General features: G+C 32.8%; 2 protein-coding genes across 2 annotated transcripts; both read right to left on the reverse strand.

Annotated features, from left to right (window-relative positions):
* Positions 1 to 384: 384 nt before the first annotated feature.
* On the reverse strand, positions 385 to 2,052 carry LOC122298592 (homeobox-leucine zipper protein HAT22-like). The gene is made up of 3 exons (XM_043108413.1): positions 1,307 to 2,052; positions 1,057 to 1,136; positions 385 to 935 (listed from the first exon to the last, which is right to left on the reverse strand). The coding sequence occupies exons 1-3, from the start codon at positions 1,796 to 1,798 to the stop codon at positions 650 to 652; spliced, it is 858 nt and encodes a 285-aa protein (XP_042964347.1). The 5' UTR covers positions 1,799 to 2,052; the 3' UTR covers positions 385 to 649.
* A 9,223-nt stretch (positions 2,053 to 11,275) lies between these two features.
* LOC122299536 (cationic peroxidase 1-like) lies at positions 11,276 to 13,482 on the reverse strand. The gene is made up of 4 exons (XM_043109895.1): positions 13,202 to 13,482; positions 12,386 to 12,577; positions 11,970 to 12,135; positions 11,276 to 11,863 (listed from the first exon to the last, which is right to left on the reverse strand). The coding sequence occupies exons 1-4, from the start codon at positions 13,412 to 13,414 to the stop codon at positions 11,469 to 11,471; spliced, it is 966 nt and encodes a 321-aa protein (XP_042965829.1). The 5' UTR covers positions 13,415 to 13,482; the 3' UTR covers positions 11,276 to 11,468.
* Positions 13,483 to 13,867: the final 385 nt, after the last annotated feature.

The following is a 13,867-nucleotide window of genomic DNA, read 5'->3' on the forward strand; positions in this document are numbered from 1 at the left end:
GACTGTGGTTTGATACTGGTATTAATTGAGTATTCTCACCGGTGTCACCATGCGTACACAGCTTGTTATAAGTATTCATTGATCCGATATTATTTCCACACCAATAATATTGCACGAAAGACAGCAACATGAGATAACACATTATTATCATGGCCGCCTTGAGACAACATTGCATGAAGGCTTGCAATTACTGCATGTTGGTGGGATCGATCGATGTTCAATTGCACGCCTCATCAAATCATGGCATCATATGCATGGCGTACGTTGAACAGAAATCTGTCGTCCTAGCTAGGCTGTCCACAATTTCTAGATTCCGATAACAAATTAATAAGCAGATCTGGATGAATCCCAACGATCATCACTAATGACTGAAAACAACCAACAAAGAAGAATATATCCCTAGCTTCATACTTCTTAAATAATTACGAAGGCATATTTCCAGAGAGAGTACTGACAATATATAGAAATGAATTAACCTAGCCAATAATTCTTATACCACAGATAGATCATAGCCACTAGCCAGTGATCTGTACAAATTAATTAAGCTAAATTAATGTCTTCCTATATATATATGACACAGAATCCTGAACAAAAAACGTTGGCTTTCTGGTCTTTAATTTAGGTAATTGCCTGAGCAATAATGATATAATTAGCTAGCTGCCGATGGATGGTTGTAGGGATTATGGAACTGAGGCTTTGGCTTTGCAATTGAGAAAGGGCTCGTGGAAGAGACGTCCCCAGGATTAGAACCCTTCTCACAAGAGGGGCAGAGAGTAAGGGTGGCTGCCGGAAGCTGCATATAAAAAGGTGCAGCTGCTAGTTTCAATGATTTCAGCTCTTGGAGCTCTTTCTCTAGCCTCTTGTTCTCTTCTGTTAGTGTCTCGCAGCATTTCTTCAGTAGTTCACAATCTACTTCAGTTTGTTTCAGCTTAGTCCTGTGTAAATAGAGGGGATCGAGGAGAAGGAAGGAATAATATTAGATCGTTCTTGCAAACATAAAACTAATCTTTCATGGCCAAGATTAAGATTTATGTTAGTGATGATCAAGATCAGAACCTGGCTCTCCTGTTCTGGAACCAAACTTCTACTTGTCGTTGCCGTAGATTCAGCTGTTTTGCCAAATCTTGCTTTTGCTTCTGATAATTTCAATCAAAAAGCAAAAGACGAAAAAGGAGAGAAATGAATATATTTCATAATTATTTAGAAAATTATATTTAACAAAAAGTTCATGAGTACAAAAGAAAGGATGCATATGTGCTACCAAATATAGAGGGATTATCGATTTAAAGAAAGATAATGGGCATACTGGATTGAGAGTGGCGTGTTCTTTAAAGCTGTCTTCTAAAATAGTTGATTGTTCTTTGGTAAGTCTAAGTTTCTTCCTTGGACTAGCCTGATCTTCGTCCTCATCGCTTACCCTTGAAGAGATCATCACTTTCTCTACCTCAATCTCTTCTTCACCCCCGGATTCTCTCTCCCTCTTGATGCTAGAGGAGTTTGAAAATGATGATACTGGGCTAACAGAAGATGCAGCCTGCTTTTGCAAATCTACAGGTTCACCGACACCGCATACTTTTTCTGCATCCGGCATCTTTGATGACAATTTGTATGTGGAAGTTTCATGATCTGATGGGCCTAACGTAAGAGAAGGGAACAAGTGATCATACTTTAAGGAAAACGTCTCCTTCCTGATCTTGATCTTCTTTTCTTGATCAGGATGCAAGTGATTTTCTGGCTTGTCTTGAGAGCCGAGTGCAAGAACAAGGCCTGCATCACAAGCGCCATCATCGAGACCCATCTCGTACAAAGCCTAATATTCTTGTTCGAGTGGAGCGAGCACGTAATTAATATAGAGAAACTATATATGGAGGGCAAGATCTGCTTGATCCCAAAAATGGAGGAACGTGTGAAAAGGTCCTCTTGTGGGAGGAGTGTGGGGACTGAGCATTGATCGATGGAAGGAAATGATCCAAGTTGAGAAGCGAATTAATCTGGTTTGTGGACCATGAAATTCTCTCTCTCTATCTCTCTCTCTCTCTCTCTCCCTAGGTTGACCATGACAAAGAAATCTCTCTTTATGTCTTCAAGTAGACAACATATTCAATGTATACAATCAGGCATGCGTGGAACCACATGGAAAGTTGATGGATGTACGTACAAGAACGCATGAAAAAGACAATAAATTTGGGCCCTTTAAAAAGTATTTTTGAAATATTTTAATTATTTCATTTTTTTCTATATTTTACATTCAATTATTAATTTAACTCATTCCAAGTAAATTAATGAACAACATCTTATTATTCGTATACTTTTCCTTTTCCTTTTCATTATGTCTTCTGAAATTAATTTATTCAAAATAAGCACACAATATTTTGTTAAAAACATGATAAACAAGTGAAATTTCCCAAATCACGTCGCGAGAGAGAGAGAGAGAGAGAGAGAGAGAGAGAGAGAGAGAGAGAGAGAGAGAGAGAGAGAGAGAGAGAGAGAGAGAGAGAGAGAGAGAGAGAGAGATTTAAGGCATTGTAAACAGTGAATATATAATTAGTATTAAAACATGATCACTGTGAGTTTAGTACTCAATTAACATACATGAATCCAATTAATGGAGACAACACTCATAAGGATCAGATGCTAACACGTCAGATGTGTTCCTCAATGTTCACCTAGTTGCAGACCATCAAATATTGTTCCGCACTCCATGACTTAATTAATTAATTACTTTATGCATAGAATATTATATATAGGTTGATCTGGTAATTAAGCTTCCATGCATGGTTCTATAACATGATCGATCATGCTGTTAATTAGCTTTTAAAATTAACTTGATCATTTCTAATGGCAGTAAGCGAAGTACTTATTATTATATAATTTAAATAATTAAAATTATCTCTTTTATTAACTTAAATTTTTAAACTAAGTGATGATCTAACGTGACATGACATGTAACTGGTGACTTGATCGAGCATGCGGCTAGCTAAAGTATAACTACTATTTTAATTTATTTGGTGAATTTGGAGAATACAATTAAGGAGATGTGTACGTACGTAGTGCTTGAATCAATAATAATATAACGATCAGGCCAACTTCCACATAATTATTATTATGGGCGGAAGAAAGAAATACCATTCGAATTTAATTGGTTCCTTGGTCTCTGTGTACCTAAAGAAAGTTGATTTTGAAGTTTGAATTCTTATAACTTACTACACTCAATTATAGTTTTGCAATTATTAAACATAGACTATGACTCCCAAGTAGATCATCGTGTCCACCCTCGACAGTTAAACTACTTCTATAGAAAATTTAATATCTATTTATAACCTAAACCATCTAGATATGTATTATTATTAGCTAAATTATATATGATATTTTTTATTCTAAATTTTATCCTTTTTAAGTAGTCACAATCAGCGTTGATATGTACTTATATCATTACAAAAAAATAATCATTTGTGATTGATTATATACAACGAAAATGACTATTTGCAACTAAAACAGGCTCATTCTAACAGAAAATAGTCATTTTTATAAAAAATAATTAGTCATAATTGAGCAATTTTCTTGTAGTGACGTACGTTTGAGTAATTTTCCATTTGAGTAGTTGACTTATAACATCATATATATAAAATGTGCAGACATATTTGCCATATGATTAAATTAAAACAAAAAAAATAAAAAATGAAGATTTATAATATTGCCCATGCTATTATTTTTATTACATATCTATATATAGGTTTTGCTATGTACAAGTGAATTCGCGTACCGATTTACATATCAATATTGCTGCTTTTATATTCAAAATTTATATTGATACTATTTTTATTAAAGTCTGATTTTTTGACCAAATATATTAGATGTGTACACGTATTGATGTACAGAATAGCTTATAATAAGATTTTTTCTCCATATATACACATACACATGTATATATATATATAGAATATATAATATTTTGACGTATATATCTTAAAAAATGGTGTGTACGTAGTGTTATTTATAAGCCACGTACAAAACCTTTAAAAAAAGTCATAAGATAAAGCATCCTTTTCCTTTTTGAAATTTAGTGGTGGGAAATGATTGTGATACGAAACGGTTGATCCACCGGCGAATCTGTATATGTAAGTTGCATGTGAATCATAATGAACAAGTTTCAATCAATTAGACATCTAACTGTCCATAAATGGACTCTTTACCTTTATTTCATTCGTTCAACAGTGATTTGTCTCTAGAAAATAGTTTCAATAATACGACCATAAAGCAAAGGATCCAAGTATTCAAAGGTAAATTGTTAGGTGATGAAAAAGTAGTTATCTTAATAATTAAGCGGTTCTAGAGGCCAGAAGGATCATACCAGCCTTTATTGACAAGTCTCCAGCCCCTACAAAGTGATATAATTACACGACGGACAATGCTAGTTGGGTGACTACCAAATGTGTCCACTAGCTAGTATAAATAAGCTTTTTTTTTTTAATTATTTTTAAAAATTTTAATCACTTTTTAAACATTTCTAATCATTAAAAAAAATTAAAAAAATAAAAATATATTAATAGTCATTTCTTTAATCATTAAAAAAATAAAACTATATGAGTGAGCGTATTTGATACTATTATTTTCTTTATATGATTTAGTCTAAATGGATTATTAAGAAAAATTAGATTTAGAATACACTAATTTTTTTAAAAATAAATAAATATGATAGATATATAAAGAGATATATGATATATATCAACTTCATTTTATTATATAGAAATATGTTAATTTATAAATTTATTTTTTTAATTTTATTAAAATAATAAAATAAGGAAAAAAAAAGAAAAAAGAAGGAAGCTTTAAAATCAAACTATGCCCAATCCCACTAATGATGATTCTCTCACCGCCGGCCCCATATATACATATAATATATATATCTATAATCAAACAATCGTATATATAGACATGTGACATGAAGCATGGAGCTGGCGGCAAGGGATAGGGTTTTGGACCCACAAATGATTTGGCATGATGGGACATTCAAGTCTAAAGGATGATGATGATGGCCAATGAATCATGATCATTATATATATATATATAGAGTGTAGAATTTGGCAATAATGGAGAAGGGGTAATGGTAATGGTGGTGGTGTTGGAGATAAGGTTTCAGATGTGTTCGGGGCTATAGAGCCAGCCGACCAGTGGGAGTTTGGGATTATGCTCTTTGTTTGGCTTTTCCATCTCCCCTTTTTCTCACATTCCAAACCGCCCATATCTCCCGAGTCCCCACCTTTGTGATCTGCTAATCTTTCTCTGCTGCGTGCGTACACATTTAATTAGGCTTTGGGTTGTAACCTACGTTACATGAGTTTCTGCAATATTATTAATATTTATCAGCATGATAGCATCTTGTTGAGAGAGAGAGAAAGAGAGAGAGTATGATTGGCCCATGACGCACGCATGACTTAATTAATTTAGTGTTGCAGGTTTGTTAATTAAGAGAAGCAAAAAGAAATGGACTGTATGCGCGCATGCAGAAACAGATTACGTACGCCACAACACTGATCTCTAGGTTATGAACTTGGTCCATTTTTAAAAATTAAATCAATAGATCGAACTACTTAATTGACAGGCTTCACACCAGGATTGGTTTGTGTTTGTTCTAGACTTCTAGTTCTTGTTAACTTGAAATAAGATATGTGTATATATATATATAAGTTTATTAACTATGAGATTTATTTATAATATAGTTATAAAAAAGTCAAAATATTACTATTTATTTATGCTTTCTGATGTGTAAAGCTTCTGTGTTCTTAGTATATTTAGGTACTGTTTGAAAAGTGAGTTAGAGATAAGATGAGTTAAGATAAAAGTTAAATACAATATTGTTAGAATATTATTTTTCAATATTATTATTATTTTGAAATTTGAAAAAATTGAATTATTTATTATATTTTATATGAGAATTTAAAAAAATTATAATGATGAAATATGATGAAATGAAATGAAACACTTTGACTAATATCCAAACCAGGCCTGATCGATCAATAAACGAGCTTTTGTAAATAGATTTCTTCAGTTAATTTTCCTGACACATGATACATGATATGTAGAGTAATGTTTCCCAGCGAATAATAACCTGAAAAAGTATTTTTCTAAGCCTTGTCATTGATACCTTAAACATATATACTACGGATATGGAAGCTTGTCATATATATATATATATATATATATATATATATATTATAAAACATACTATATTAATTAATAACGGACATTATAACTTCAACCTAAAACATAAGTTACAAGAAACTTATCTTATTAACTGAACAAAAGATATTTGTAATTTGACACATTATTTTATAATTAATTATAATAGGTCTCTTAGTAATTAAGTAGCGTGTTTATATACCGATTTGTTAGTATTAAAACTCTAATAATACGTGATTTGGAGGAATAAAATAAGTTAAAAAGTGGGACAGCACAGGTCTAGTCAAGAGTAACCTAATCTTCTTTGATAGGAATCAGATAGACAATTAGTTATGCACCGACTTTTTTTCCAAAAGCAACGTACGTCGCTTGATTACCCCCACCCATATCGTCTAGGATATCTTCTTACTATTTGTGTGGGACTAAAGGCAAGCATTCAGATAAAAGGAGAGGGAAAGACAGACACAGAGAGACCTCTAGTCCCCACCTCAGTACCCTCCACGAACCTGACTGTTTCCTTCCATAGCTACAACCTCTAGAGACGCCCATAATACTAGTGAGCTGAGACGTAATTTGGTATTTATGACCACATAATCATAGAACCGTACGTACACGTCGACCTTAAGTTTTGGTGTACATAAAAAAGACACGTTCACAAGCCCTTTTCTTTGTCTTATGAGAGCTGTTTTTGAAAAGTACTACAGTTTGTGTTTTAGTGTATTACTGTAGCACAGTAAAAAGTAGTTTGTTTGACAAGAAATTTGGAAAAAAGTTCGAAACAAAGAAGGTGGAGCATCTCCACCTAGCTACCTGCCCTAGAGGGAGAGCAGTCGGCCATCATTCCTTTTGCACCCACCTGGGTGGGGGGTTGCGTGTGAATCCTGGCACCTGACCCCGTCCTGCACATATGGGTGATCCCGTTGGCTGCCGGGCGGGTGGATTGGTTTATGAGCCGTTTGTCCACCTGCCCATTGAGCCCAAATCCTATTTTAGAGTCTTTTTCGGCTATTTTTTTAACCTAAAATCTGATTTAAAAGCCTTTTTGACTATTTGTGGGCCCATAACTTGATTTTTAGTCTAAGCAAAATAAATAAAATCTTGGAAACCTAAAATATATAAAAATATAAAGTTTCTCTCAATTTATAAATTATTCTAAAATTAGTTTCAATTCCAAAATGAACTTAATAAAGTTGCTAACTTATAATTCTAAAATACTAAAAATTACTCTAAAACTATTATATACAAATTAATCTAAAAATATTACAATAAGTTTGAATAACTTAAGAATAACAAATCTACATCACAAAAAACAAATAGGAAATAAAGAAACAAACCCAAGTTCCAACATCTTAGTCCCATAAACTCCAAGTGTCCAATAAAACCTGAAAGAAAAAGGTTAAAAAAAAACACAAGGATGAAAATGAGAATATGATGTCTCAAGAAGAGAACTTCAATTAGGAAAAAAGAATAGCATAAGTATAAACTACAAATAGTGAATTAACAAACTATTAGTCTATCAAGCTATCAATTTGAAACCCTAATCCAGTATAGGGTTGGTTTCCTTAACTAGTTTAGAGACTCGGATTGAGACCCTAATTTAGTTTAGGGTTTCAAAATAAAACCCAAGTCAAGTGTAGGGTTCTCAATTTGAAGCCCTAAAGTAAATTAGGGTTTCAATTTGAAAACCTAATAAATATAAGAAATCCCAATTTATATTTGAATTCAGATTGAAACCCATACACAACATCAAAATAAACTTTAGATTAGGGTTTCTTACTTAAAGACTAGTTTGATTTGGGGGTGAAGCTGAAATAGGGTATCCTGGGCGCCTATATATTTTTTCCCTCAAAGAACCTCCAGACCGTTTGATGTGGGCCCAGGTTGACTGGATGTGGGCACCCGTCCAGCACCCTTAATGGTGGGTGTGAGAGATTTTTTAATGAGCATGTTATAAAGAGATGTAAGGAGGAATCTCCTCCTCTGTTTATAAGGTTTGGGACAGCCAACACTAGTATTGTTTTAGTTTACTTTCTAAGACAACTTTTTTTCAAAGATGGTTTTCGGATTCAGAACCTCTCTCTGATAACTTGTCAAACTAGCAGTTGTTTCAAAAGTTAAACTTATAAAAGATGTAGTTTTAATTATTTGTTTGATAATTTTAACAGTTGGAGCACTGATATATGCGGAAACCTGGTACATTAACTAGCATAAAAAAATGTTTGGAAGTCTTTGAAGAATTTGCGTTTGTTGTGGAAGATAGAGGGATGGCTTTCAAGAGTAAGATGGATTATTTGTCTTGAAGAATCTCCGTGGCCATCTTCCCTGGCCCACACACACAAAAAAAATGATCTGCAAGAAAATGAACGCAATTTAACGTGCAAGCGTTCCCTGGTTACACCTCAACTGATCTGCATCAAGGAAAACTGAAGCTAGCTAGCACAGGACGACCTTTAGTGTATAGCTGAAGTTTAGCCCAATTAGAGCCGAACCCAGCACAGTAGAGGAAGTTGGAATGATCTGAGTAATTGGCCCAATTTTCTGTTGCATTTTGCATCATATTTATCTGCGACTCCACTTGCACAAAATAATTACTTATCGGACACCATGTTAAAATTCGACATGATTGTGATATGATAATTAGCCAAACTGTTTAAGACGAGAGAATAATACGCACTCAAGACATTAGCAAGCACAAACCCCATTTCACAATTTTAGATTTTGTAGAAGGAAAATGCTAGTATGTCGTTTGAGTTTGTTTCCTCATTTGATCGCTCATGTATTTAAATTATTTTTTAATTTTTTTCACTTAATGATTAAGGAGTGATTTTTAGTGTATTTATATATATTTTTTATTTTTTAAAAATATTTAAATATGTGAAAAAAATGTAAAAAAGAAAATAAGATAAAAATAAAAAAGTAACTTTGTGCGAGTGGGCCACATACCCAGCGGTCAAAGCTAGGCGGCACACTAGCATTACTCTTTATAGAAATGTGTCATGTCTACTCACGTCAATATATATATATATACTAGGAAACAACTCCTAGTACTTTAGCTCTGAGGTGAATCTGACATAATGATTTAAATAAAAAAAATAAAAAATTTAGTAACTTATTTTTCTGGAAAAAGAAAATACAAAGTTAAAGAAAGGCAAAAAATCAAGATAAAAAAATCAAAACTTTAACAAAGTATGAGCATTGGTCTGCATCCATATTGGATTATCTATTTACTTTCTATATAATAATAAAATATTATTAATTTAATAAATTTTTTATTTTTTTATCACATTTTAAAGTTCTACTAATTAAAATATTAATAATAATTATATTCTAATTAAATTAATAATTAATATTAATATTGAGTGTTTTAATTATTTTATTAGTTAAATTTACTTAAAGTTGATTTTTACAACGAGAATGCTCTAAAGTGTTTCTGTTCTAAAGAATAAAGTCATTTTAATTTTTTTATTTTAAAAAATTGAAACAAAAAGAAAGGAAAATGTGTATATTGTTAGAACAATAAGAACATAAAAAACAGACGTCAATTCATGTACACCGCAAGGTTATTAAGGGCCTTTTGATAAAACATAATCATTCATTAAATTCTACAAGGGAGTTACACATCAAATGGTTAAGGGTTTTAACGGCCTTTTGGTAAAATAAGACTTAACAGAAAACTAATAAAAGTTAATGTAAAAATAACAAAAATTACTATTCATAATTAGATAATCACTTATTATAATAGAATAGATATCTAAATCTCTTATTAAACTTCAAAATTCTCTTATAAAAAATTACATGTTGGCACTAGAGCAAGTCTTAAAAAAAAAACCCTTATATTTTACACTAATTGTGAATGTTATATATATATATATTAAGTGAAATGAAGATGATCTTATTTTAATTTATAAAGTTTATTAGTTGGCTTTTGTTAGCAAAAGAAGTTAGAGATCGAGGGGTGACATATATGACTCGTGAGTACTATTGGAAGGCTGACATGGGAAACATTATATATATTTGATGGGGCGGTGAGTATGAGCTTTTGTGGAAATGGTAATGGCTGAGGTCGAATATCCTTTCCACGGTGGAGTAATGGGCGACTGAGTCAGGGAGCTTAATTAATTGTTTGGAAAGGAATTTGGGATTGGCTTTTGGCCTTTTTCATCGACCGTTCGGAAGTGACAATAGTGGAGTTGCATTTGCTGTTTCGAGTCAATTGGGATGGCTTTCCAGGTTGGATTCGGCGGCAATATAGAAAATGTTGGACAGATTCCCAAGGATGGATCATTGGCACGTACAACACGACCACCCAAGCAATATTTATATTTGGAGGCTTCTAGATATACAAAATAAAATTATATAAAAATAAAATTATAAATTAACGTGACTTAATAAAATTTATTAAATTTAATTTATAATAAAATTAATTTTATCTATATATCACATTAAATTATATTAATTTATAAATTTATTTTTGTGTAATTCTTTCACAATTATAATATTTACAATATTTTTGTGCTTTTAGCTTGTTCATAAGAGATAGTTGATGAAATTTCAATGACAACCAATCGTTCAGTTTTTTTTTTTTTTTAAATAAGTTAATTATAATAATCTAAGTTTAATTTAAATATAAAAAAGAGTATCTTCCACGTGGTAGAGTATTCCATTTTTGGGTCAAACCAATGTTTTTACTTTTTCCTGAGTTATCGGCATTTGCACATTGTTGATTTAGTCGTAAAAATAGATTGACTGCTGATGGGCTAACAAACTATGGAAAAACAGTAAGTGATCAGGCTTCTTATCCAGCTACTCATCAACTTCCAAAAACTTTAACACTGTAATTCTTATAGTATTTTAAAGTTTATTATTACCACATGAGTTTAGTTTTGGTTCTTTTAAAACCCTCAAACTCTATACTTGTAAAGGTAAAAAGCGAGAGGGTTAATAAATAAAATTAGGATATCGTTTCATCTGGAAAAAACAAATATTCCGTGAATTTGACTAGAAGAAGTATCTAACGGTGTAGATTGATTCAAAATTTGTCGTAGTAGAATTAATTTTTAAAAACAACAAAAAAGATAGAATCTCAATCAGGGTATAGGATAAAGGGTACTAACCAAGATTTTATTAACTAAAATCCATGCATTTTATGGTAAGAATCCATTTAAATGCAGTGATTTGAAGTTTCAACACCCTTCCTTCCAATTTTCTCTTAGATCGGAAGTACAAGGGGCATTTTTCCTTTTTTTTTTTTTTTTATATAATTTAAAAGATGTGCACAAATAGGTTGCCTAAGATCCATTAATCTTCCTGCAATTGGTTCTAATCTCTCCATTCGATCCCGTAAGTGGGCTGAGGTTTCCCATTTTTGTCATGGCTTTCGCAAAATCAGTGAAGAATTTCCCCGAATCAAGGCTGTAGCTGTTGACTATAGAATCTGTAGAGCCATTATTACCAAAGAGCTGCTGGTCCGAGTGGAAGATACCCTTTTTGTCAACTAAATTCTTGAAATATGTGTTGTCAAAAGAGCCAGCACTTTCATCAAGAGGAGATAAGTTATCATCTCCACCTGAGCTTGGACAGTTTTTCTTCAACGATGAGGCAAACGCAGAATCTATATTTTCAGTGTTGTCATAGAGACGAGTCCGAAATGTAAGGCACCTTGCTTGACCTATGGTGTGACCACCTACAAAGAAAATAAAATTAGACATGATTACAACGTTGGAGCTAGACCGAAAACATATATAGAGGTGTTGGGCAGAAGGTATATTATGTCGTTCTTAGGTACGTACCGGAGAGAACCACCAATTCTTGAGCTGTAAAACCCTTGTTTGAGAATGCTGATATAAGATCTCCAAGATCTAAGAATGGGGAAGGGAGATTACTTTCGGCAGCATCGAAACTTGCTGTGGTTGCATCTCTTCTGCCTAATGGCACATTCCATCTAGTGCCACCCAACTGAAAAAATCATGAATGTTAAACTGAAAGATTAGAATGAGAGGGCGATGGGAAAATGGGGAAAAATGGAGAGCAAAACAGACCATGTTGATGGTGTCTGAGGTTCACGTGTTTATCACCGACATCTTAATATTTTTGTACCTTAATTAAATGACAACGTTGTACGTACTACGATAGACTTTTCCCATTTTTAAAAATGTGTATTCATTATATATTGTAGGAGTAAATTAAAGAAGTTTCGACGGCTTACAGCGACAACAGAATCCCGAGCTGCAACAGCTAAGATATCTGCACATGATACAACTCCAGGGCATTGCTTTTCAAGTTGGGTTTTAATGCTATCAATCACCTCATATCCTCTCAATGAACCATCATTAGGACCTGCCGTCTTCTCTCCTTTGAAATTGCTGGTATCATCCAACAATACTGATGCATCACAACCCTGAAAAAGCATGAAAATATAACTAATTATTTGTGATTCCTGATATGATTAATATCTAATGATCTTAATGTGAGTCTAATATGAATTTATTCATAAAAAAAATAAAATTATTTCACATGATCTTCATTTTAAGTTTTATCATTCTTAATCCGACTTATCTTATTTTGAGTGACTTGACATTAGAATGGTTATAAATTATGAAACTAATTAAAACGTGCGCCAATGAAAATAATTTGTATAGTTTGAGGGTATGCAAGCCCTCGCACAGCGTTTTAGAAGAAGGAACACACCTGGACTCCATTAATTTTTTCATGGTGGACCCAATTTTTAAAAAAGACTGCACATAACTTACACTCTTATAAGATTATCCGTAACCAAACTCTAAATCAATAACTATGAATGAGATTGTAAAATCTCAATGAAGAGTGACATTTCTCTTTGTATAATCTCACGGCAAGCATGTGCGAGAATGATTGCCCGCCGACACACAAAATAGTTTAATTAAAACTCAGTGTCAATAAGCAACAAGTTAATTAGAAGATGGTATATTTTTGGAAATAGTTGTGCCCCGGTTGATTGAAAAACAAAGAAAGCTAAAGAGATAAGGAAGTGCAGATGACTTGCATTAACAAAACAATCATGGAAATGGAGGCGAAGCAACGAGGCTCCCATACGACGCTCTGAAGATATTGCACTGCTTATTGCCCCTTCAATTATAGAGAGAGCCGAAGGACATGAACTCGAATAGAAGTTGGTTGATAGCTGAGCAGAAGCTATGCCCAACAGAAGCAAGAAAATAGATAAGTAGAGAGTTAAGGAGGAGGAAAAGGAAGCCATATTGATATCTATATAAATGTGTTTAAAAATTTAAAGACAAATGCCAATGCAAGAAACCTTGAGTTTCAGTGCCTGAATTTCTGCAGAAGGACTACTTGCTCTTTATAGGCAGAAGCTAGGACCAGCTTGTTCTTAAAAAATAATAAAAATTGAAGAATAATTTACGTAAATCAATTAATGATCATGTGGACTACAGAAGCCAGAAGACATCCAAGTCGACCTTCGTTGTATTTAACGTTCATGGTTTTTAGTAAACGTTAAACGAAAACGCGTGAAAGAAACAGGAAAAAAGTTTGAATTTTTCAAAAATATCTAGAGCAGATCATAGATTTATTAATTAACAGTTGAATCAGTGCACGATATCATCATCCACAGTGTGCGAAAGCTGCCTAATTACACTGTAATGGCAGAGTTTTCTCTGCCTTTAATTATTTTAATTTACCGGTTAAAATT

This window comes from Carya illinoinensis, chromosome 16, assembly GCF_018687715.1.
Source record: "Carya illinoinensis cultivar Pawnee chromosome 16, C.illinoinensisPawnee_v1, whole genome shotgun sequence".
Taxonomy (NCBI): domain Eukaryota; kingdom Viridiplantae; phylum Streptophyta; class Magnoliopsida; order Fagales; family Juglandaceae; genus Carya; species Carya illinoinensis.

Bases quoted from the DNA above. Each gene is read 5' to 3' on its own strand.
- LOC122299536 (XM_043109895.1), bottom strand. From the start codon at position 13,414: ATGGCTTCCTTTTCCTCCTCCTTAACTCTCTACTTATCTATTTTCTTG. The intron at 12,578-13,201 runs GCAAGTCATCTG...ATGCTTTTTCAG, and splicing joins TCCATGATTGTTTTGTTAAT to GGTTGTGATGCATCAGTATT. The intron at 11,864-11,969 runs GTACGTACCTAA...TTTTCTTTGTAG, and splicing joins AGAATTGGTGGTTCTCTCCG to GTGGTCACACCATAGGTCAA.
- LOC122298592 (XM_043108413.1), bottom strand. From the start codon at position 1,798: ATGGGTCTCGATGATGGCGCTTGTGATGCAGGCCTTGTTCTTGCACTC. The intron at 1,137-1,306 runs GTATGCCCATTA...TGAAATTATCAG, and splicing joins AACACGCCACTCTCAATCCA to AAGCAAAAGCAAGATTTGGC. The intron at 936-1,056 runs GTTCTGATCTTG...CTATTTACACAG, and splicing joins TTCCAGAACAGGAGAGCCAG to GACTAAGCTGAAACAAACTG.